At 36.6% G+C, this 26,791-nt stretch overlaps 1 protein-coding gene across 1 annotated transcript in view; it reads left to right on the top strand.

The window, feature by feature from the left end:
* Positions 1 to 11,702, top strand: part of LOC126811168 (putative pyridoxal-dependent decarboxylase domain-containing protein 2) — a 63,236-nt gene extending 51,534 nt beyond the window's left edge. The window contains exons 23-24 of the mRNA XM_050536692.2: positions 5,424 to 5,652; positions 7,401 to 11,702. Coding sequence (XP_050392649.2) covers positions 5,424 to 5,652; positions 7,401 to 7,440 — 269 coding nt within the window. The 3' untranslated portion in view covers positions 7,441 to 11,702. The remainder of the gene's footprint in view (positions 1 to 5,423; positions 5,653 to 7,400) is intronic.
* The last annotated feature ends 15,089 nt before the right edge of the window (positions 11,703 to 26,791 follow it).

The raw sequence follows: 26,791 nt of genomic DNA, 5'->3' as shown, positions 1-26,791 counted from the left end.
TATTGTCAATTAGGTTAAACTGTACTTGGTTAGTTTGTTCGACTACATAATATGTAGTTCTTAAGGTCTGCTTTCACCAAGGATGAAGTCGATATCAAACTTGCTAGGCTTGTACCTACTTGTAAACACAAACTTTATCAAATTCAGAGTAAAAGACCACATAAGGTGAAAAATCGAAATTTCATGTACGTATATCTAATGGTTACTTTATCCACTTTACGGCAAGTTCACACCATTCTGATTAAAATTAATTTGGCTGTTAACGTTTCAGTATCCGACACGCAAGAAATGTAGATCATCTGATGTAAACTGAGTAGCCAGTTCCACGATGTTCTAGACTGTAAACATCCGGAAAATCAAAGTCTTGATCACTCCAGACAGTTATTCTGTTATTTTTACTCTGTGCTATCTGTGCGACAAAAATAGGTCAGCTTATTCAAGACTTAAAAATTTCGCGCGAGAGCGAGATCCCCGGCTTCTAGCAGACGATAAATCCCGCGCAAGTTACCCGGCCTTGGTATTTACATATGAAACATAATCCAGTCCAAATTTGTAGGCTAGCACTATGCCAAAAATAACATCTTTCTTCAAAAAGTTGGAGGATGATACACGCAGTACCCTAAACAAATCTTCAACTACCGATAACTTGATAGACATTGCAGCGGATAATTCTTCCACAGGAGAGTCCGCGAGATATCTCAAGGGTGAGGGTCAAGGTCGTCTCGGCTCTTCGAAGCAAAATGACATTTCTTCTCCTACTAATTCTAATAAAAGTCGCACCTTAAAGACAGCTACGGTGCGCAAATGGCCAAGAGAAGATCTTGGGGTTTTTTGTAAAACAGAGGGGATTCACCCATTCAGTACAGTTTTATTTAGTTTCTGAAAGTCTGTTTTCACCAAGGGTGAAGTCGATATCAAACTTGCTAGGCTTGTACCTACTTGTAAACACGAACTTTATCAAATTCAGAGTTAAAGACCACATAAGGTGAAAAATTGAAATTTCATGTACGTATATCTAATGTTTGTCAGTCACAACCTTTGTCATGTCAGGCACAAATTCTTGAGTTGCATCCAGGCTTGCCGACACGCCAAAATGCTTTTCAATTTTTCAATTACGACCTTAATCATGTTGATTGGCTGGTGACGTCACAGGCACTACACATAGTATATACATTATCTATACAATATATCACTGTCTGTACAAGTGTCTATTGACGGTCCAAATACCACGTGACAGGCCTTATCATAATCACCAAATTATTGTCTTACATTGTTATAGATTAGACATTTATGATTTGAATATTTTAGAGTGAATTTAAAATGCTGACATGCTGTATCAAGCCGTAGATCCATTTAAGCGTCCTTTGTTTAAATAGGCCATGTGACAAATCAAGACGACCCAAGCAATTCGCGCATTTACCGGTAATTTAGATAACCCCATTATACTTGATATCCCAAACTATTCTCTATAAGTACAGAAATACAAATGGGGCCAGTCATTTGTCGATATATTCATTATAAGCTATTTAATAATAATATTAATAATAACCATTTCTATTTACAAAGAACAACTTTTATCATAACTCCATTTGAAATTCAAAGCAAATATGGAATTTCCCGATGACTATGCATAACATAAAGATCGCCCTCATTTCTCAGCCAATCAATGCTAGGTTACTATGTATGGTTCCATGCATACTACTGGACGTAGTAACTGAGGTTAAACTTTGGCGCAAAAATTGCATGGGATTCATGGACATGAATATCAAATACACTTGATCATACGTGTAGTTCCTGATGCCAGTTGGTGAGTGATTAAACTGTCAATGTAATTCTAAAATACCGTTATTATAAAAAAGTTAAACAATGTTAGACGTAACCTAATCTTATCACAAACGTTTATCCATCGAATGATTTATATTCAGATTTCATATCAAGTCAATTAAATGTTGTTTAACACCAATCAACAAATAATACGAGGCTACTTTATTACAAAAACATCGATGAGTAAAGCTAATTGAGTATTGCGTAAATATTAAATATAAACAACTGATGAGTAAAACGTAATTATTTTATACAATTAACGTGTGTACGATTCTACGATCAGTTCATTCGTCAGGTATTACGCACCTATAGTGATGTCTTTGATCTGGCCTGCGTAAAAAATGACAATTACCTTACCTAAGCAACTTTAAACGGATTGATTAATTAATGACATATTAACGACACTACACTTGCCATATTATTATTAATACACAAATATAGTTAGATGACCCTTCTCAATCTGTTATTCCATTTAGATGGTTACCAACAAAATTTATTTGTACTGTTAATTCTAAAGTATATTGAGATATTTTTTCGTATTTCATTTTCACAGTCTATTTCAGAGTAATGAAGTCAAATCTGCATGCAGAAAGAAAGGCGCCGTACGATGGCTACAGGAAAACGAGATACAGTTGGCTACTCTAATAACGGATCGTCATTTACAAATCATGTTTCAATCATGTTTGACTTCTACGATACATTTTGCATGACCACATCTTTTTACTCCTGTACTCTTTTACTCGGGGGAAATTACAACCACAATACTTTTCCGACGAAAATGTATCTCGAATTGTTAGGACTGTACATGATGGTAGAGGGACTATATCAAAAAGTCACTTTAAAACACAGTTTTAGCTTGTCTAAACACAGTATTAAAATCGTTGTCGTGAGAAGAGAGGGGGGACATAATAAAGCAAAATAAATTATTCCGTAGTCAATTGTTTTATTTAATTAGGGGATTAAGGAATCAGTCAGGTGTTAATGAATACACATGCCGGCTGTATATAGGTAATAAAGGAATATTACTGGCGTCTGAGGGGATTAAGAGTGTTTTCGATAATTGGCAAAGTCGTTTTTACGGGAGGTCTATTTTTGCGACTTTGAGTGAAGATAGCTGAATTAATTTCAATCAGATTGGTGTGAACTTGCCGTAAAGTGGATATAGTAACCATTGGCTACATGTACCGGAAATTTTCCTTGTCCATCTTATGTGCACTTTTTATTGCATTTCATCATTTTAATCACTATACAAACTTATTGGCATGAATTTGATATTAGTGTCACTCATGTACATTTAATCAGCCAATTGCAATTTGATTGAAAGATTATTTGAAACCCAGTAATTTTATGGATTGTACATGTAATATTTAATTTGTCTACTGGAATTACTTGGGTCAAGTCTTTGAAAATTGAATGCAGTTAATTAAGTTTACTTCTACATGTAATGCAAAGATATTAATTAACTCTCAACCCCACCCCTTAAGTTCCAGAGTCTATGTTCTTTTATTCAGTTGTGCATATCAAGCATGAAATTGGCTTCCTTTCCATATATCACACTTTGTTTTTTAACAAGAACTAAGTTGTTGTTGTTAGTTAGTTGTATTTTACGTCCGCTTCCACCGAGGTGATATCACAGACAAACAAGAACTAAGAAAGGTTTAAAGTACTTAAATTAAACACAGCTACTAAAATAAATGAACTAATCGTAATTTATGCATAAATCAATTAAATTGAGTCAACTGATAAGTAATTACACAAAAGTACACAGGAGGGTGTTAACATCAATGAGATTATAAACAGATTAATATACACAAACAGATCAAACAGTCCTGGCTAAACTTGTGTAACACCTTTTAATTATACACAGACAGTTTAATCACCTGTGTAAAGGTTACCATTGATGAAATGAACAGTGATTTAAGTATTTATGGCTTCAAAAAATACAGACATTAAATATTTTACATAGTGTGCCCTGACTGAACCCCTTGTTAATACATCTTCTGTTCTACTAATCTCTACATATTTGAAAAGAAAAAAAGTTTGGCAGCATATAAATATACTGACAAATGAAGGTTTACATGTAGTTTTAAAGTTGCAGACATTCAGACCATGAAATGTTATCACTTCAGTAATTAACCTGTCACTCTTTATATAATTAATTATCCAAGAACAAACAATTTACACACATACAAATATTCTTAACTTGTTTAATTAATATATTGATCCATATAAATAAAGTATAAGACTTTTCTGCTTCAAACCGTTGTTATTGAAATTTTGTCCAGTTACACTAGCTGTAGTTACAGGCCTATCTAAGGCTATCTTGCACAATTTATTCTCAATTTCACTGAATTTTATACTCCACGTCGTTAATCATAAACTAGATAATTCTTATTTTGCAAACTTCAAATATTTTTCATATATATTTAGCCAGGTGTGCTCTGTTTTTTTTACGCCCACATTTTCATGTGGACGTATATTGTCGTCGCCCCTGTCTGTCCGTCCGTTCACAATTGTTTGTGGACACTCTACAGGTCACAATTCTTATCCGATTTTGACGAAACTTGAAATGTAGGTTTATCTTCAAAAGATCTTGGTTGCTTTCGATATTGGCATGTATCGGATCGAAACTTCATGGATTATGGCCCATGATTGTACGAAAAATCATGTTTTTATCTTGTGGACCCTATAGAGGTCACAATTTTCTTCTGATTTTGATGAAACTTGAAATGTAAGTTTATAACCCAAAGATCTTGGTTCCTTTCGATACTCGCGCATATCGGATAGTAACTTGCTGAATTATGGCTCCTGATTGTACGAAAAATCGCGTTTTGAGTTTGTGGACCATATAGCGGTCATGATTGTTGTGCGATTTAAACGAACGTTTGAATATATCACTGTTACACCCTAAGGATGGTTGAGTTCGAATTTCTTAAAAATTGGACCAAACCTGACAGACAAAATGGACACCCCTCGTAATCAAATAGTGTAAAAATATGGTATATCAATGTTGTGGACCCTCTAGAGGTCACAATTTTCTTCTGATTTTGATGAAACGTGAAATGTAAGTTTATAACCCAAAGACCTCGGTTCCTTTCAATATTCGCGCCTATCGGACCGTAACTTTCTGAATTATATCTCCTGATTGTTCGAAAAATCGCATTTTTAACATCCATATTCTCTAGAGGTCACAATTCTTTTTCAATTTTAAAAACCGTTTAAATATATCACCATTCCACCATAATGAAGGTTGAATTCGAATTTCAAGAAAATCAAATTGTGTAAAAGTATGCTACAAAGGTTGTAGACCCTCTAGAGGTCACAATTTTTATCCGATTTTGATGAAACTTAAAACATACCTTTATATCCCAAAGATCTCAGTCCCTTATGATATTTGCACATTTCAGACCGTAACTTTCTGGATTATTGCCCTTGATTGTACAAAAAATCCTGTTTATTTTTAGCTTGTTCTCTATCCATCTCTTGCAAAATGTGGGCGTATCCTGCCTGGCAGCCGCTGGTTTGAATAAAATATACCATGTATTAAGAATTCCCCAAATGATCTAGTTAGTAAAACCTCAACATTGTGTATTTTACAGGAACTATTGAAAGCACAGAAACAATATATAGATATCATATGCAAATACAACCAAGTCCATCAGAATCTAACACATCTACTACAGAACATAGTAAATCTGCTGGTGAAGTTAAAGCTGGTATTATAAACCAAACTACCACAAGCAACAAGTTAGAAAAGCAAACAGTATCAAGTGTTGAAGATAAAACTGGGATAGAAGAAGATGAAACTGTGGAAGAGAAAGAACCTGTGTAAGTTACTGGACTAATAGTTTTTATCACCCAATAATACATTCTACAGTAGATATCGCTTGTGTGATATTTTTCATAATCACTGCGATATCTAAGGAGATATCGCTTTACATGAATTTGATAGGTCAGTTGAAAAGGAACTACTTTTTTTTATTTTCAAAGAACAGTTCATTTCTTATTAAAAATAACTTTTTTTAATTAAAAATAAACTATTGTTATTCAATTGACCTTGATGGAAACACTGGGTCAATATAAAGGACTTTGCAATGGTTGAATTGCTGTCAAAAAATGATGTATCACTATGCCGTAATGTTCAGTAAAAGTGAAATCTACAGCAAAGAATTATATTTATCTATTTGTGCATGTAAGAAGGGATTGGGTGATAAATAAAATCTCCTACTCGTCTTTTTTGATATCAAAAAAGACTGGTAGGAGATTCTCTATGTATCTGTCACTCCATTATGTTAACAATAGAACAATCATTTAAAAGTTTAAATGTAAAATCAGAGTTTTCTTGAAAGATTGCAGTGTTTCATGAAGATGGTAGTAAGAGAAACTGGATTAGTATATTATATTGTAACCATACTCGTACTAAAGACTACAGTTCTCAACCAATTTTTATACGCCCACATTTTCATGTGGACGTATTATGCCGTCGCCCCTGTTTGTCAGTTCGGACGTCCGTCTGTCCACAATTTGTTTGTGGACACTCTACAGGTCACAATTTTTATCCGATTTCGACGAACGTAAAATATAGGTCTATCTCCCAAGGATCTGGGTTCCTTTCGATATTGGCACATATCAGACGATAACTTCATGGATCATGGCCCCCTGATTGTACGCAAAATCACATTTTTAGCTTGTGAACACTCAAAAAGTCACAATTTTCATCTGATTTTGATGAAACTTTCTAAATTTGCGCATATCGAATCGTAACTTCCTGAATTATGGCCCTTGATTGTACAGAAAATCACGTTTTTAGCTTGTAGTCACTCTAGAGGTAACAATTTTTATCCGATTTAAAAAAACTTATGAATATTTCACCGTAGGACTCTAATGACGGCTGAGTTAGAATTTCGTGAAAATCTGCCCAAAACTGCCAGACAAAAGGGAGCCCCTTGTACGCAAATAGTGTAAATATATGGCAATGTTGATCCAATTTTGATGAAACTTGAAATATATCTTTATAACCCAAAGATCTTGGTTCCTTTCAGTATTATTGCATATCGGATCGTAACTTCCTGAATTATGACCCTTGATTTTACGAAAAATCGCTTTTTGTTTAGGTTGTTCTCTATCCATCTCTTGCAAAATGTGGGCATATCCTGCCTGGCAGCCGCTGGTTAAAAGTAGTTCCAGAGTTATTGCCCCTGACATTTTGTCAGTCTATTCGTCTTCTTGTAAACACTCTACCAATTTTCTGATTTTCTCCAAACTTGCTGGGCTTATTCAATAACTCATAGACATGACTTTTGCATCTATATCTGCTGTGCTATTCCCCCAGCATCAAAGCCTTGTAATCGCTTGCTGGACCAATTTGACTAGATTAAAAGTAATAGCTGCACTTGGTTCCTGCTCTTGTCTTCAAAACCCTGCAGACTTTAGTTTTAGAGAATTTGTCAAACTACTGGAATTGTTTTTATAAATCATTGCCATAAATAAAGATGACCCCTTATGGGTCATTTGTCTAAATTATTGCCCTTGATTGACACCTTATAATTAAACAAATATCAAATATTTTTTTTTAGGATATCTGAAATACAGGGCAAAGTACCAGTTCAACAATAAATACTGAAGATGTAAGATATTCTAAAATTGTCATTTATTGGATGAAATTCGGAACATTCCTGTAAAATATTGCACTACATTAATCATTATAATAATATGTATAATAAACAAGCCACTGTCATGGGTCAATATTATTGGGGAACTTCACAAATAAAATAAGAAAAAATTGTTCATTGTCATGTGTCTAAAACATCATAGTTTTTATAAGCCCACATTTTCATGTGGATGTATTATGCCATCGCCCCTGTCCGTCCGTTTTGTGAACAGTATACAGGTCACAATTTTTATCCGATTTTGACGAAACTTGAAATATAGGTCTATCTCCTAAAGATCTTGGTTCCTTTCGATATTGGCATGTATCGATCCATAAATTCATGGATTATGGTCCCTGATTGTGGACATTCTAGAGTCAGAATTTTCGACTGATTTTGATGAAACTTGAAATGCATACATGTTTATAACCCAAAGATCTTGGTTCCTGCGAAAAATCTTGTTTTTAGCTTGTGGTCCCTCTAGAGGTCACAATTATTCTCCGAACCAAAACTGCCAGACAAAATGGCCATAATTTTGATCCGATTTTGATGAAACTTGAAATACATGTTTATAACCCAAAGATCTTGGTTCCTTTCGATATTGCACATATCAGATTGTAACTTCCTGAATTATGGCCCTTGATTGTAAGACAAATTGCGTTTTTAGCTTGTGGACCCTCTAGAAATCACAATTTTTATCCGATTTTAAAAAAACAAAAAACGTGTGAATATATCACCGTTAAACCCTGATGATGGTTGAGTTCGAAAATAATATAAAAATATAGTATATCAAGGTTGTGGACATTCTAGAGGTCACAATTTTTATCCGATTTTGATGAAACTTTAAATTTATGTTTATATCACAAAGATCTTGGTTCCTTTTGATAATTGCGCATGGAACTTAAAATATATGTTTATGTCCCGAAGATCTTGGTTCCTTTCACTATTTGCACATATCGGACCGTAACTTCCTGGATTAAGACCCCTGATTGTACGAAAAATCAAGTTTTTTAGTTTGTGGATTCTCTAGAGGTCACAATTTTTTTATCCAATTTTAAAAACTGTTAAATATATCACCATTCCACCATAATGAAGGTTAAATTTGAATGTCGGGAAAATCAAAACGAGACTTCCCGACAAAATGGCCGCTCTTTGTATGCAAATTGTTTAAAAGTATGTAATACAAAGGTTGTGGACCCTCTTAGAGGTCACAATTTTTAATCCATTTTGATGAAACGAAAAATATATCTTTATATTACAAAGATCTCAGTCCCTTTCAATATTTGTGCATTTCAGACCATAACTTTCTGGATTATGGCCCCTGATTGTACGAAAAATCCCTTTTGTTTTTAGCTTGTTCTCTATCCATCTCTTGCAAAATGTGGGCGTGTCTGGCCTGGCAACCGCTGGTTCATTAATTTTGGAGAAACAAGAGATTAGAATGAAAAACAAAAATAAGGTTTACAACATCTGAAGCATTTCTAAAGTGTATTGGTCCAAATTTACTCTGAGACGTAGGAGTATTGGGATGGGGGTAAATTTCGATTTAGACAAGATAAGAATCTTAATTGTGAGAAGGTGTAATTGAGTAACAAATTTCATCCACCACTCAATATTCCTCTTGTACTGTTTCAGAACTGTATAACTATAACAAATATTTTGTTTCAGACCTGTATAACTATAACAAATATTTTTAACTTTTGAAAGTGTCAGACAACTGTAGGCTATAGGTGACCTAGCTTGTTACTCCATCATTAGACCCCCATCTGTCATAATGTAGGTCTTCAATTCCACCTTGCTTCTAGAGATTAGAACTATGGAATAATGATTATACAGATTCTTCTTCATCCAATCAATAAAGTATTTAGTTATTCATTCATTTAGTTATATATATACCAAGTATACATAATATTAACCTTTCAATACTGATTAGATGTTAATTCTTTTAATTATATACTTTTATGTCTTGAGAAGAAATCCTTCATTAAACCATTGATACACTGTATATTCCTTAGGATCTTATAGGTTTCCTAATTGTCTAACCTTGCAATCCAGCCTTATCTTAGATGTTTTGGTGTAAGAAAACATTTTTTTGTTAAAAAGTACAAGACAAGGGTGATTTTTCACTATTGGTAGAAGATATTTTGTTATAGTTTTGTATTTAATATAGCTATGCAAACATTAAAGCTATTTGTATTTCACTGCTTAAACTGTCAATTTGTCATCAATGGTATTTTATTTCTCTGTAAATGAAATATACAGTCACATGAAACCTTTCAGCATATATTATTAAGTAAGAAGTACAGCTTTAAAACAGCCGAGATATTTTACCCTATTTGCCAATGGGACATTTATAAAACGGAACAAAAAAACTACGCATAATATGGCACAATTCTTATCAAGTTTGAATTAAGCAGGGACTGGTGAGGATTATGCATTTAGATCAACTGTGGGGTAAATTTTATGAAAATCAGATAATTAATATTAATTAAACATATTTTATTATTATTTTTATACACCCCCATATTGTCGTATTACATGTGTCCGTGATACTTTACATTAGTTGTTAGCAACATATGAAATACACCTCCAATTTTGAGACTGTTTTTATACGCCCACATTGAAATGTGGTCGTATATTGTCGTCGCCCCCGGCAGTCCGGCGTCCACAAGGCTCTAGAGGCTAAAGTTAATATCCGATTGACTTTAAATTTATACATAGTGTTTAAGGTCATGAGAGGAAGAAGCCTATTGATTTTCAGCCATTTCCGATAATTACTGCCAGAGTTATGGCCCTTGATCACCTCAAAAAATCTTGTGGATGCTCTAGAGGTCAAAGTTAATTTCCAATTAACTTTAAATTTGTACACAGTGTTTAAGGTCATGAGACAAAGAATCATATTGATTTTCAGCGATTTCCGATAATTACTGCCAAAGTTATGGCCCTTATCACTTTGAAAAATCTTGTGGACGCTCTAGAGGCTAAAGTTAATATCCGATTGACTTTAAATTTATACACAATGTTTAAGGTCATAAGACAAAGAAGCCTGTTGATTTTCAACGATTTCCTATAATTACTGCCAAACTTATGGCCCTTGATCACTTTAAAAAAACTTGTGACACCCTAGAGGCTAAAGTTATCATCCGATTGACTTCAGATTGATAATAACTTCATGAGTAGTTACTCTTAATCAGATTTAAGTGTATTATAAATGTTTCATTACCAAAAAAAAGTAAAAAATATGCAACAACACTTGTTGACTGCCCGGGCGATTTAGCTGCTGTGGACGTATGTTTCGTTGCCTGGCAACCTATCTTTTTATTAGTTTTATGCACCATTATATCATTGGCAATGAAATTGACGCCCAGGATTTTTCAGCAAGTTATAAGATTCAGAGTAGCAATTCTATTTTATGCTGTGCCTTGTAAAAGACGTGCGGTTTATAAACACCCGACTTTGTCAAAACTTGGTAGGCTAGTTCAACTATAATTATGAGAAAACATATCGAAATTCAAAAGTGGGACATAACCTTCTAAAACTATTAAAAGTTCTACAGTTCGGAATTTTAAAAATTTAAACTTGTTGGGCTAGTCACACGCAAGAATCTATCATATATGAGTGTAGTATTGGTACATTTCGGAAATTAATAGCTAGAATAATTTCCTGGAAATATTCCCTCACAAAAGTAGTCATATAGTTATTTCCCAATGGTTGATATACCTAAATTGCTGAAAGTATTTAGTTACTATGTACTGCTGATATACTTTCACTAAATTATCAATCAGGAATAGTTGATAACTGTACAGGAGAGATTTTTTCAATGATAAATAAGGTTGGATCTTGATACCGAAACCTTATGCGTGCTGATTAAAGTGTTGGTGGGCATACGTCACCTGGCATGGCAAGCTATTCTATTTCTTAATCTTCTTGCAATTAGAAAGGCGTCTAGATCGTGACTGTATATAGATAAGTTTATATTTATTCCGCGGCTGTTTCTGTTGGTTATTGTGTGTGCTAAGCACTGGGATATATTTATTCTTAGAAATGTGATAAGAAATTTTAGTATGTTTATATTATTATTGAGTTTTTTATTGTTGATTATTTATTTTTTGTAAACACCATGGGGGGAATAATATATTAAATAAGCCTTTTTGTTTTATAAAGTTGTGGGTATGAAACTAATGGGCTAACAAACTTGTGGAAAAATTAATAATAAAAAGAAGAGGTTTAGTTTTGTGTTGTGTTGTGTCTATTCAAATAGTGTGGTTTCTATACGCCCACATTGATATATGATTGAATATTGCTTTCCGCGGTCTGCCCACACACCGTGACGGATACCGGTAATATTTCTCCGGCTATGCAAGGATATGTATTATGTGTCTTAAATTAACTGTAGGAATGTGTTACATTGACGCAATGATGATGCCTTTAACATCAGTGAGGTGAAGCAGCTGCATATTGAATTCCTTATAACTTGCCTGCACTTTCTATCTTGCGAGCACTCTAGCGTTTAGTGGTTGTAACCACGAATACTATACGGCATCTCATGAGTTGTTCATGGCGAAAAACAATGATTTGGCCGCAGACAACGCCATATGAGCAAGTCACGCCAAAGTCTTAAAAGAAAGCTTTGTCTGACCATGGCACCCATAGCTGTAGGCTACTCGGAGATGTGCCAATCTAAATAGCTGGTAAAATTGAATTTAATTTGTCGGATACATTTGACAACAAAATAGCACCGACTCCTTCTGATGCCAAGTTTGACCAATCCTTTATACAATGCGAAATTATCGTATTCGTCGTCGTCAACCAATATTTGCAGCAGTCCCGATTCTAAGCCGAAAAATATCTTCACCGAATTGTTCAATGGGAGAGACCAGTCCGCTTGCATGGGACTCATGAAAATCAAACGAAAACATCCGCCATCCACAAATATCCAAACTCGGGATCTGTCAGAGATCATTTCATCTACGACAGAAGGAAAGGCCAAATCTATTTGCCTTTGCAATCAATATGATTCGTTAATCGGCAGTATGAAGATCACTAAAGGTCCCTTATCATGTCAGGGGTGTTGGATGGCTGAATGGTTACTGTGCGCGCGCTATATCATAAAGTCTGTCATTGAGTCGACTGGCGTGGTTTCGAATCCCCGGTTGTACGTGGCAAGGAGTAGGGTCGCATGTCTAACCTCGTGGGTTTTTCCGGGTCCTCCGGTTTCCTCCCACTACTAAAGACCCCTACGCGCAAGCGAATTATGTAAATAAAATTAAAACCATATGTTAGTCCCGAAATGACCTAGTTTGTGTCGAGTGGACGTTAAACCCCATTTCTCTCTCTCTCTCCCTTATCATGTATGTACATGTACATTCTTTGTATACTATTCAAAAAAAGTAGGGGATATTTGATTTTTGGGGCATAATACTGAAATATGCAAATGACTACGAAAAAAGTCACTATAGAACCTAACAGAAGAAACATTTCCAGTTACATGTGACGCCCAAACGCACCAATAGCTACCGCATGGAATGCAGGTGATGCTTGGGATCATCATGGGGGTCCAACCCAAGATTTGCACGACTCTGACTTTGAATGTTACAGTCATTGTGGCATTGAATTCCAGGGTGGAAACATCAGTTTAATTGTTTTAGTGACCAGAAAACAAATTTTGATATGCGTCGGCTTACCCAAAATGAAAGGTTACGTGCCCTTGGCATGCTACAGATCGGCACAACACAGGCGGTTGTGGCGCGGACGATGAATGTTTCTCAGTCTGTCATAAGCAGGCTATGGTCCAGATACCGTGATACACAATCTGTACAGGACAGACCACGCTCAGGTCGACCAAGGGCGACAACTCAAGCCCAGGATCGATTTATCCGTACCTTGGCCTTGAGAAATCGTGTCATCACAGCAAATCAGATCAGCGCTCGTCTTCAAACAGACATTGGTGTGAGAGTGAGTGGCCAGACGATTCGGAATCGACTGCATAGGGGTCACCTTCGCGCCCGACTACCTCGCGTGATCCCTTGTTTGAGAGATCATCACATTCAGGCAAGACGTCGTTGGTGTAGGGATCGTCAACACTGGGATAATCGACGCTGGAGCAATGTGATGTTTTCAGATGAGTCAAGGTTCACTGTTGATTTTTTGGACAGACGTAGGAGGGTGTGGCGTCGTCAAAACGAGGGCTTCCAAGACGTTAACGTCATCAGACATGATCGATTTGGGGGTGGTTCTGTTATGGTGTGGGGAGGCATCACTGTTGCTGGAAGAACGGCTTTACATGTTGTTGCAGGGCGTGTTACAGGCCAGTACTACCGGGACAACATCTTGGCAGTCCATGTCGTGCCGTTCGCACGACGTCATGGCCGCCGTTTCATCTTCCAGGATGACAACGCAAGATGTCACAGGGCCAGGATCGTTACAGGTTACCTCCAACAACAGAACATCACCACATTACCTTGGCCAGCACAGAGTTCCGACCTCTCCCCCATCGAGCATGTCTGGGACATGCTTGGACAGCGGTTACGTCAACGTCAACGTCAACAACGTCCTGCCAATGTCCAAGAACTTGCTGCTGCGTTGCAACAGGAATGGGACAATCTGGACCAAAATGACCTTAGACGTCTCATTAGGAGTATGCCACGTCGGATCAATGCTTGTTTGGCAAACAGAGGAGGATTTACCCGTTACTGGCTTGGTTGTGATGCTGTGGTAACTTTGCTGTTTGACCCCGGGTATCATTTTACCCTTATAATGGTCAGTCTGTGCCTTACTTAGTCTAACGATCATTTGGAATAAATCGATGAATGTGAACTTCATTTCATTTTGTCATTTGTTTCTTCGTCAGTTTCATTAGGTGACTTTAATAACACTTAAAAATCAAATATCCCCTACTTTTTTTGAATAGTATATGTTCTTGCTGTCGGAAGCACAATCGGCAATTCTTTGGATTATAATGAATAGGCTTTGTCTGACCTAAGTCCTGTGTTAGCTAGGGTACATAATTATTGTCCCCGTCTGTCGAAAATTTCGGGTTTTTTGGATACTCGGCCGGTTTCCCCCCACGGGAAAGACCCCTGCGCGTGCTCTAAGATAATAAAAATGAAAATATGACTTGGGGCTAATTGCATGCGTAACGTTTGCATCAGTCTCAATCTGAATCAGTCTAGATAGATCGAGTAGATGTCTTTTAGTTCATAGATTTATGCTTGTTCCTGTGTCAGCGGGTGCCTAGTGGCCTAGAGTGCTGCACTTCGACCTCTAGCTGGCCGGTCACCTCTAGCTTGCGGCTGTGGTTTCAATCCCTGGTGTGAGCGTATGTGGCTTGGAGATAGGGGCGCCTTCTTAACCTCGTGGGGGTACTCCGGTGTCCTCCCACAGGGAAGACCCCTGTGCGTACGCTAAGATAATAAAAAAAATATCACCTTCGATGGAAGCGGACGTTAAACACTAAGAACAACAACAGCGGTTGCGGTCAAAAGTTCTGGGGTCTAGTGCCAGGTCATAGCATTTGTTAACAAAGCCACCGTGCACCGAACAGAAATCAGTGAGCCAAATAAACGTTCCATTAGTGTAGAGAAATGGTTTAAGAGAGCACCAAAAGATATTTTGACCACATTAACACAAACTGTGGCAGTTAGTCAGGTTTTTTCGACACTCGATCACTAAGGATATAACGCCGGTCGATTTCACTGGAAAAATGCATTCATATCAAGGAAGATTACAAGTATAACAACCAGGCCACTTTTACATAACAACATACTTAAAACATGTCTGGCCTGCTGTCTTAATATGATCATGGATGCAAAATGGTCAAATACAAAACCGGAATTAAAAAAGAAATGAGCTCGACATATTTTTCGCCTTTAGTGGGAGCATTCGTCTTGATTTATTAGATTTGTAAAAATTAATATTTGCTTTTGAAAAGACCTTTCGACTCGTCAAATTCATGTTTGCGGCAATATTACATCACTTCCAGTGCCGACAGAAAGCTTTACTGGTAGAAAAAGTTGAGAATTCACAGCTCAAAGCATATGCATGAGCTTTTCTTTTATACAAATCAGGCAATAAATAATTAACCTAGAACCCATAAACTAAAACTAAAATGCGAAAAATCTTAAAAAGTGATCCTGACAAAATTGTTTATCTCTCGGCAAGGGAAGATGTTAGAAACAGGTACTGTACATGTAGTCGATCAAATCCAACACTAATTACCTCCCTGGACAAACACTGACTCCAGTAGATTGCATAAGTCTAAGTTAGGCTTTTCCAAATGTGACTTTGATTTGAAAAATATTTTTGATCACCCAGGATAAAAAAAAAAAGGATTTAATGGAGGATTTACACTAAAAGTAAGACAATAACACATTTAGCAATTAGAATAAGTGTTATTGGTGCTTTAAATAAAATAATACAAATGCCGTTTTTGTTTCGCACTGGACTAAATTGTCCCTCTTTTGTGTGGCCCCATCTCAAACATGCTTGGATTTTTTCTTGCAAATTAACAGATCTCTGATAAAACTGACTTCCTTAACCCTGATGAAGTAGTAACAAGTACTGCGTCATGATGTGATTTCTTTGGTAAGATCAATGAAGGAGTAGGGTGGTGAATGAGAAGTACTAGGTCTAGTAGTAGGGATAATGGACATAAAGGCCCTAAACCAAAACGGCTAGAGTATTTAGTCATAATAGTCAAAATATATAAATATAGCATAATATATATACCCTCATTTCGTAATAGATAATATTTACATATACGGTACTTTTATTTAATACATAAATTTAAATACACTGTAGACATTTATACTTAATACACCGTATAACATAATTTACATAGATATCTATTTAATATGAAGGGGGGGGGGGCGAATGGTTTACCATGTACACATGAAATCATAAGGTCTGTCACCGAGTCAAGTGGCGTGAATTTGTTCCAAGGATTAGGGTCACTTGTTCAACCTTGTGGGTTTTCTCCGAGTCCTCCAGTTTCCTCCCTCTGCTAAAGACCCTTACGCACAAGCGCATACTTTAAATTAAAAATGAACCATATATTAGTCTCAAAATGATCTACTTTGTGTCAAGTGGGCGTTAATGTGTGTTGTTTTTATTAAAGATTTAACGTCCAATACATTAAATATGATATTATGGACAGGTTGATTTAATTAAATTATTTACACATAATAGGTTGAAAATTGGTAAAAACACAAAATAGAAAATACCGTGTATATCAAAAGTCACCTTGAAATTGGTAAAAACACAAAAATAAAAAAGTCCTTGTATATCAAATAGCCACTTTAAAACGCACTTGTAAAATCGCTGTTGTGATAAGAGAGGGCGGGTCATCTTTACCCTTTGTCATAATAAAAAAACAGGCTAAAACAGGAGGTCCATCTTACTGATGTTTGGCGTCATCAGTGCGGATAGAAAAAAAGAACCCGCTTGCTTTATGTGGAAAAGCGAAGTGTTCCTGGAAAAAAACACATAGCTGGGCACGTGGATTATTTACATATTAAAAACTGTTCGCCCAATAAGTTCCATATGGTTAAAAGTTAGTTAAAAGTTTTTTATTACGGTTCAAAGCGTCAGCGTTCAAAAGTTACCTGAAAAGAACAGGAAGAGCCAGCAGCAACACAGAACAAAACAATTACAACAAATTAAAACATTTATAGAAATAATACATGGCATTAAATTTTTAGACATAAATTAAATTGATTGATATGCACTGTCATTGTTAATAATGGTTGGGTAGGTCCCTATTTTTTCATGTCATTATTTTGCCCTAATCTATTATTATATTAAAACATACAGTAGGCTGAACCGCCATACTGTCCTACAACAACAGTTCCTTCCTTTGTAATTAGGTATGTATAGTTCCCTATCTTAATGTCAATTTATTCTGATATTATTAAAGCATCCAGCTGGCTTAGCCACCAACCTGGTCTACACAACCAGTTATCTTTCCATGACTAGTGTTCTTTTTCGTAACTAACTTAGCAGTATTAAAATTCCCGATTCTGCTATGAATTTTGAGATCGCTTCATAAATTTTATCTGATATTTTCCGAGGTGGAAGAGTATATTTTGGAGGGTATATTGAGGTTTGGCATCTTCCATTACCATTAAACCTCTTACTGGGCGTCTTTTCTCTTCCAATTTATTGCACGCAATGACGACATGATTAACGGTCAAGATGTGGCCGCATTCGCACTTCACTGGTTTATATTCATGGTCGGTAATTAAATCTTTAGTTGTCAGTCTTGTGATTAACCAACACTTTTTGCGCGATGAGTGATTGACCTCCGCCTTTACAACCAGGTCGTTATTTAAATTGAGTCTAAAAGTATTAGCTCTGGCCAACTCAGTTTTCCATTCTGATTTAATCTTAAGTTTTAATAATGCTGTTAAATTCCTGAACGCTATATTTTAAGTCTTCGGTCTCGCAGAGGCTGGGTCCTTTGCGAGCCAGATTGTCTGCAGACTCATTGCCTACTATGCCAACAAACACTTGCTCGAATATTTTCAACAATATCTAGTCTAGATGTTGTTTTATCATGTATTATTGCCTTTATGCTGCTAAGGGAATCTAACACAATTACTGTTCTTTGAACGGATGACGAATGACGACACAAGCCACTCAAGAATTGTGGATATTGCCTTTAAACATTAATTCTGCGGTATGGATGTTCATACTGCAGAATTAATTTTTGTAGAGTTCATATTACTTAATCAGAATAGAGGAGTGTGAAGTACTTAATTCGGGATTTTCTAATTAGTTGATTAATTAGTACTCCCTTCTTTCCTTTGAATCACAGTATGTAATTTTCTGGGTTGACTTGGATGGTTATATTCAATTCTTTCATTCACACATTTTTCTGGACTTATGGTCTGTGTAACTGATGCGTGCACCTTTATTACTATATTGGAATAGAAGTAGCCATATCTTCCTGGTAGAAGAGAATAGAATAGAATATTCTGTAATATAGTTCCAAGACCAAAAGTTACAAATATAAAATATGCACAACAATATTACATCATAAATCATAAATTGGTAACATTGCAAATAGATTACATAAATAATTTATAATAAATAATATATAATGTAAGAACAGGTTGGTTAGAGCAAACTTTTACCCTAGTCTGTAACATTATAGGTATACATAGAAATTGAGGACAAAATATGAGGATCACTGGTATTTGACAAGCTTAAATAATTATGTCGATTTAAATAGAACAAATCAATAGTATCGAAAGAAACCGATCTTATGTTTCGTTTTACCGCATGCAAACATAAAATGGAATAAATCTTCTTCGCATTGGTGACATAACGAGCAAGTGGATTCGACAGTTAGATTTCTCTTCAAAAGAATTGATTTGTGGATAAGAGATTTAATCTAAACTTTGTAATGTTACGTTTATGTTTGTAGGGAATATTACTTGATAAATAGGTCTCCTGGCGTAGTTTTGCTGATCATTCTTGTAAATTTATATCTATTAACCTTACTTTAATTTGTCTTAAAAACAAGTTTTTATTTCCAATACATTCACTTTAAAAAAAAACCCCAAATCCTAAACAGTTTAAAATAGTTATAACTTTAGATATCCAGTTTGTTCTTCCTGCTTGGTCTAATTGTCTTAACATAATGTACACAGTAAATACATAAAGAATGACTTCTACATCTCCTAAGCTGCCAACATTTGGTGAACTCTTGTTTATTCCTAAAATAAACTTGCAAAACTTATTATGTACTTTTTCTATTTCTGGTCTACATTCCACACCACATAATTCGCTACCATACAGCAGAATTGGTTTAATTACAATATCAAATATTTTGAAACAATCTTTCATTCCTAAACTTGTTTTTTGGATTAAACTTTTTATAGGTATCAAGGCATTTTCCGCTTTGATTGACAAATTATGTATATTCTTGCCCCAGTTTAATCTGGAAGAAAATATTAGTCCTAGATAATTATAATAGGTTACAGTTTCTGTTTTTTGGTTATCTATAAACCATTTTTCATAGTGTTTAATTATTCCTCCGTTTCTGAAGACAACAACTTTAGTTTTATCAGGATTGACTTTAAGGTTAATTTTTTTTATAAAAGCTACTTAATACATTAATCTTATGTTGTAAATCACCAACAGAATCAGATAACAACGATACGTCATCGGCGTATAATAATGACGATATTTCTGATGCTTCGGTAATAGTAAATATGCATCCGTGGTCTTCTTCGTCCAACATTTCAACCAAATTGTTAATATATAGACAGCATAATAGTGGACTGGGTATACAACCCTGTCTGACACCAGAGTTACAAATTTAAAATATGAGGTTAAATACGAGTTCAATTTTACACACGAGGAGACATCTTTATACATGCTATCTAATGCAGTATACATTTTTCCATGCAGACCTTTGTTTATTAATACAGACAGGAGCTTAATTCTGCTTAAATTATCGTATGCTTTATTGATATCCGCGAATAATACCAATAACCTTGCCTCGGACATCGATAGATATTTTTGAATTAAAAACTACAAACTACAATGTAAAAGCATGATCTATTGTTGACCTACTTTGGCGATACGCTGCCTGTGCTTCGTCTAGTTTGCCTTGGCTTTCTGGCCAGTATTTTAGTCTATTATTTAAAACTGCTGAATGCAGTTTGCCAATGTTGTCCAATAAAGAAATACCCTTGTAATTGTTGAGGTCTGATTTAGAACCTTTCTTGTGCAGAAGGGTTATTAGAGCTCTAGTCCAAAAAATTGGAAAATAGCCAGTGTCAAACACCGTGTTAAACAGCACAGTGAGGGTAGGTATTAGTTCTTCAGGACAAGCTTTGATAAAGTCCATCCTTATTCCATCAGGACCAGACGGTGTTGCTGCTTTTGTGTCTTTCAGACATTTTCTTACCTTTTGTTCTGTAATATTACAATTAACTAACAATTCAGCGTTACAATTTTCAACTGTACAGTTATTATCAAAGTACATGTATCTACAATACGAGAGGTTTAGTTCGAGAGCGAATTGCCAGTTTCATCGTTTCTTGGGTTAAGAAGACATTCGAAATAGTTAGGCCATTCTTCGGGATTTATACCAGGGCGGATTATTTCCCTTGGCTTCCAACGTTTTAGTATTTTGCAGAATGTACTAGGATTTGCTAAATTGTTTAAAAGTTGGCTATGGCGCCCTTTCTCGAATAAAGCTTTCTTACTTTCACACACATATATATATATATATTTATCTGAATTCACATTTCTGATTTTTATACTCAGTGAGAATATTAGGGCTGTTTGTTAACCTAAACAAATTTAATGTGGAATATTTCCCTTTCTTTAATTGCATACATTCGTTATCAAACCACGCAGGTTGACGTGTAGAAGGGGTGACCATACAATCTTGGGGACTTGAAATAATCATTTTTTTGCATGTGTGAAAGAGCCTCATCTATGTTAGTATTGCTACTTTGTAGCATGTCACTAATTTCTATGAATAAATTTTATTTGTGGTCGGATATATTACTCTTATAGGTTGGAGCTAATGCGTCGTTCCAGACTAATTTGGAATACGGGGTTATGTTTTCATGATTGAAGACATGGGTATTGGGTATGCTATAGTTCAATGCACAGTTTAAGGGTAAATGCTCAGATTCAGTTCTACACTTTACACTAAATGAGTTAATGATATATATGATAAATATTAGTTGACACTAATACATAATCTACAATGGAAGCGCCATTGTATTTTATACAAGCAAATTCAACTTCAAAATCATCCTCACTTCTTCCATTAACCTCATGAAGATTTAAAGTTACACATAACCTTAACAGTAACAGATCGCTACCAAAATTGTTCGTTTCTTTACCTTGGGACTTCCTCGGTACTCGAAAGTTATCGTATCTGTACTCTGCATCCTCAAGGCCCGGTAAAAAACAGAAGTTGTTGTGTCATCTAAAATGCGGTCACCATATTCATCATTTCCAGTTCTGGAATTAAAATCACCACACCGAATAATATTGCTATCTGGAAAGTCCGAAACTACTTACTGTAATTGTTCTAGACCACCAATACCATCCTCGCTTACGTGTATAGGGGATCCTTCAGGGCCAATATAAACAACTCCAAATTTATAAGAGGCACTAAGTGTTTGTCCAGATTTTATTAAGAAAACCGATTCGTTGAAAGTTTTGTGTATGCCAGTGATATTACAGAGGTGGATCAATAGTTTGTTTACTAAAACAATGACACCGCCTCGATGTTTCCCATTTTCACGGATACAGTTAAAAACTTCATAATTTGGAAAATGCTGTGATAGATCAATCTCGCCACACCAGGTTTCTAGTAAGCAAATGATTTCAAAACTTCATAGGTACTTGATAAACTCTGGGAATAATAGCTTACTTTTTAGGCCGTTGACATTCCATTTTACAAAATTAATTACATGCAAGTCGTTGTCTCCATTTGTCCGGTTTGGTGTTTGCTATCTTCTGGATCCAGTTTTTGATAGTTAATTTGTAGCTATGTTGATGGAGAAAACATCATTGTCGATAACAAGTTTATCATTCTTGAGAAACGATCTCTTGTTCGCCCCCTTCGCCTTGACTAAATGTGGTATTAACCACACATTATGCAAGAGCTAAATCGGCCTATTGCATGTCTCTCTTTAGGCCTGAAATGTTTTCTAAATTATTAATTAGACATTAAGCTAAAAATGGAGGAGCGAGACTTAGCGTCGAACAACAAGTGCGGTGGTTGAAATTATTGCACACGTCTTATCAAACCTTCAAAGGCTAATATATTCGCTTGCAATAGGGTAATTTGAATGAAATTTTCAATTATTCATTTTACAGTATCTATTTTCGAACTATTATAGCAAGAATGGCTAGCCCTTTATCTAAATCTTATATAATGTATCTTTAATGCTTTTCGAACTTTTTGAAAAGTCTTCAGATATTTTGATATGCGCATCTTTGAGTTGTTTTCTTCCCGACGACAAAATCAATCTCTATCTTTGAGTTTATTGAATACAACTAATATCGGTCTGGTCTTGTCTCTTTGATTCTTACCCAGCCTAAACACACGCTCAATACAAACATCTGAATCCCTACTCACATCTTGTAACTTTGCTATCATGCCGTCTCTCATTAATTGTTCACATTCACTAGGCGTTTCAATTCCGATTTCCTTTTCGTCTAATCCATGAAATTGTTCCCTGTCTGTTGCTTGGTCCAGGATTGGATTCCACATCCCCATTCAGTAACAGTAAGCAAGACAACACGATCAGGACTGAGAGGGTCAATTTTGTAATTCTGAGTTTATGTAACTTACATTTTGCAGTTGCTATTTTATGATGATAAAGTCCTATAATCATTCTCCATGCACTTAAATCCACAAACATGACGGCACAATAATATAGTTTATCCAGAAAATCCATGAAATCAAAGTTACGGTTGGGTGAACACCGTAGCCCTTCAACAACATCTCCTTACACCTCGGTTGCTATAGATGTTGATTAAAGAGATTATCAAAGAGAATTGTTGAAGGATGATTAGTTGAAACCATGTTTAAAAGTTTATATTATGAGTAAATTGTTATTTTTGGCAAATGATTAACAATAATATTCAGTTGTTATTTTTATCAAAGGTAAGTAATGTTTGGTAAAATATATTAAAAATATACAGATCCCAAGTGTGACAGTAGATGTTGCCTTCTCACTTTCTAGTCTAGTTTTGCTTTTTTTTCTCGCACCTTTCAACTGCTTGTAAGACCCTGTTTTGTCCGTAACACGTTGGTAAAATCCGAAAGCACTACCGACTGTATCTTCAATATAGCCTATCCTTCGTAATTAATCCATTTGTATCGAAAAATGCTAAAATGGACTGGCCATTTCCATCCAACTGTAACCAGTCTTTAGCTACTTCACGCCATTTGTCCCGGCTTGTCTTAGTCTCGGTCACCAAGAACCTCCTAGTCTTCAACGTACGGAGGTTCTGGGAACGTTGTCAATATTTGACGAAAAGTTCCATTGCCCATGCGTAAGCGGGGGTGTTTTTTTTATACATACATACACACATCCTCTTCAGCCTCGATTAGGCGATGTGCCTGTAAGCTGATCTATGGGGTTCTCTAATTGGTTATCAAAGTCTGTTTGGTTAGCGGGAGGTGGTGTATGTGGTGGTATGGGGTTATAGTTACTGGTCTCTTCTGTTGTGTACATTCGCTCCTTCCATAGCCTGTCGAGGCTGGCCTTGAAACTGTTTAAAGATGGTGCATTAACAACGTTATCCGGCAGTTTGTTCCACTGGTGGACTACTCTTTGGCTTAAGAAGTGTTTCCTGGTGCTAGTTTTGCAATACTTGGTCGGTAGTTTGTAGTTATGACCTCTGGTGATGGTGCTTTCTTATGGTGGAAGGAAATTAGTGGAGTCCTTGTATATATTGTGGGTGAATTTGTATGTTTCTATCATGTCTCCTCTTTGCCTTCTGTACACTAGGCTGGGTATGCGTAGATGTTTCAATCTGTCCTCGTAATCCATGTCTCTTGTCTCGGGGATGAGTTTTGTGGCTCTTCTCTGCACAAGCTTCTTGTCCTTCTGTAGTCGTGGGGACCATGCTGTGTTGCTGAACTCCAGATGGAGTCTAACAAGTGCTGTGTAGAGGAGCCTGAGGGATTCTGCATCTAGATGTTGATATGATCTTCTTATTAGTCCCAATATTCTGTTTGCCTTGTTCTCTTGTATTTCCACGTGTTTCTATCATGTCTCCTCTTTGCCTTCTGTACACTAGGCTGGGTATGCGTAGATGTTTCAATCTGTCCTCGTAATCCATGTCTCTTGTCTCGGGGATGAGTTTTGTGGCTCTTCTCTGCACAAGCTTCTTGTCCTTCTGTAGTCGTGGGGACCATGCTGTGTTGCTGAACTCCAGATGGAGTCTAACAAGTGCTGTGTAGAGGAGCCTGAGGGATTCTGCATCTAGATGTTGATATGATCTTCTTATTAGTCCCAATATTCTGTTTGCCTTGTTCTCTTGTATTTCCACGTGTTTGGAGAACTTTAGCTCTGGATCAATGTTGACTCCGAGATCTTTTTTCTAGGGATGTTTCCGCCAAGCTGGTAATGCCTTATTTCCCTTGTATGCTGTAGTCATGTTTGGGGTTACTTTTCCCTATGTGCAGGACTTTGCATTTCTCTGTGTTGAAACGGAGTTGCCAAGTATCGGTCCATGTTGTGAGCTGGTTGATGTCCTCTTGGATGTTGTCGCTGTCAGTTGTACTTCTTATGAGTCTGTAGAGTCTCGGTTGGTGAATCTGTACAGTTTGGGAGATCGTTTATAAAGATAACGAAGAGGGCTGGTCCGAGGACACTTCCCTGTGGCACGCCACTGGTCACCTTTTCCCATGAGGAGCTTGAACCATTCACTTTCACACACTGTCGTCTGAAGCTCAGGAATTCTTCTATCCACTTGTGGACTCTTCCCTTAATGCCATATCCATACATCTTATTCATTAGCCGCTTGTGTGGGATTGTGTCGAATGCTTTCGCAAAGTCTAAATAGATGCAATCGACAGGAATGCCATCATTGGTCCAGTCGTCTAGAACTTTCAGTGGGTTGGTGGTACAGGACTTGCCTCGGACGAATCCATGTTGATTCGTTGACAGTAGATCGTTACTCTCCATGTGGTGCATGACACTGTCCCTGACCACAGATTCCATCAACTTGTATACCACACCTGTAAGACTCACTGGCCGGTATTTGCCTGGCTTAGACCTCTGTCCTTTCTTGTAGATAGGAGTAATGCAGACATCTTCCCAGCGTTGAGGTATGTATGATTCAGTGATGGATTTGTTAAAAACAATACTGAGGGGTTTTGCTAGTGTGTCCGCTAGCTTCTTAAGGATGTATGGGTGGATATTGTCGATTCCTGGTGACTTGTTTGGCTTGAGTTTCTTTAGCTTTGTCCTGACATTTTCATCTGTGACCCTTACTATATCCAGAGGATAATCATGTCCTCGCTCACTGAAGGTAGGATATTCATCGTTCTCTACTGTAAATACACAACAGAAGTATGAGTTCAAATTGTCTGCCTTCTCTCCATCGTCTTTGGTTAAGTTGCCATCTATGGTCTCTAGATCGGCTATCCCCGCCTTGACCTTGGTCTTGGAGCTGGCGTAGCTGAAGAATGCCTTTGGGTTTGACTTTGCCTCCTTAGCAACTTGCTTCTCGAAATTCTTTATAGCTCAGCGGCTGGTTTTCCTTACTTGGTTTCTAGCCCTGGCATATTCTCTGTAGTCATTACCATCTCTGGTTCTCGAATACTTTGCGTAGCTTTTATTTTTTCTCTTGATCCTGTCGATTACCTCTGTATCAAACCATGGTGGTTTTTTTCTTATGCACTGTTTTGTGTAAACTGGTTCTTGGAACTGTTCTTGTCAGGGTTTGGTTCAGAGTTTCCTCGAAATGATTCCATGCTTGGCCTGTGTTCATGTTTCTCATGTCTACTTCCCAATTCTCTTTCTCAAGGATACCTCTCGTCTTGTCATAGTCTCCTTTTCTGTAAATATATCTTGATTCTCTTGGTTTTGTTCTTTCTTCAGTCCTACACTGGAATGAGAACTTCAGAAGCTGGTGGTGGCTCTTACCTATCGGTGCTAAGTGCTCCAAGTCTGTGATCATACCTTCTTCATTAGCCATTAACAAGTCTAACGTGTTAGGTTTCTGTTCTGACCGATAATGTGTGGGCTCTGAGACCATCTGGTAAAGAAAAGTATCACTTAGGCACTTTCCGAGGTGTCCTTCGTACTGACTGCATCTTTCCAGTCAATGTCTGGGGAGTTAAAATCACCTGTCACTATCACTTGTGGGCGCTCTTCCACTGCCTCGTTGATAATATCATTTATCAATATATTGTTGTCATACGAGCTATTTGGTGATCTGTATATGCAACCGACGAGTGCTCTATCCTTATGCCCTGTGTTGAGTTCGCACCACACTGCCTCCTTAGCCTTCGCCTTCAGCTGTACTGGTGTAGCGGAGAGATCCTTTCTCGCGTAGACTGCAACTCCTCGATGGCAGTCTTCTCCTAGGTTTGTGAAGCAGTCGTATCATTGAATCTGGAGTTCACTTGCCTGTACTTCTGCGCGGGTGTGTTTGGGTAAAATCTCAGTGATACAAACTATGTGCGGGGTGACTTGTGCAAGTAAATGTGCAAGTTCTGAACGCTTGGTAAGCAACGTATCTACATTTGTGTAAAAACAAAACAGCTTCGAGTCTGGCTCTACTCTACTTTCGTTTGTGGAGTCAGGTTTATCCTTCTCTCC

Source organism: Patella vulgata, chromosome 2 (genome assembly GCF_932274485.2).
Source record: "Patella vulgata chromosome 2, xgPatVulg1.2, whole genome shotgun sequence".
In the NCBI taxonomy this organism is placed as follows: Eukaryota; Metazoa; Mollusca; class Gastropoda; family Patellidae; genus Patella; species Patella vulgata.
Note: the sequence above shows the minus strand (reverse complement) of the source record. Positions and strands in the feature narration are given on the sequence as shown.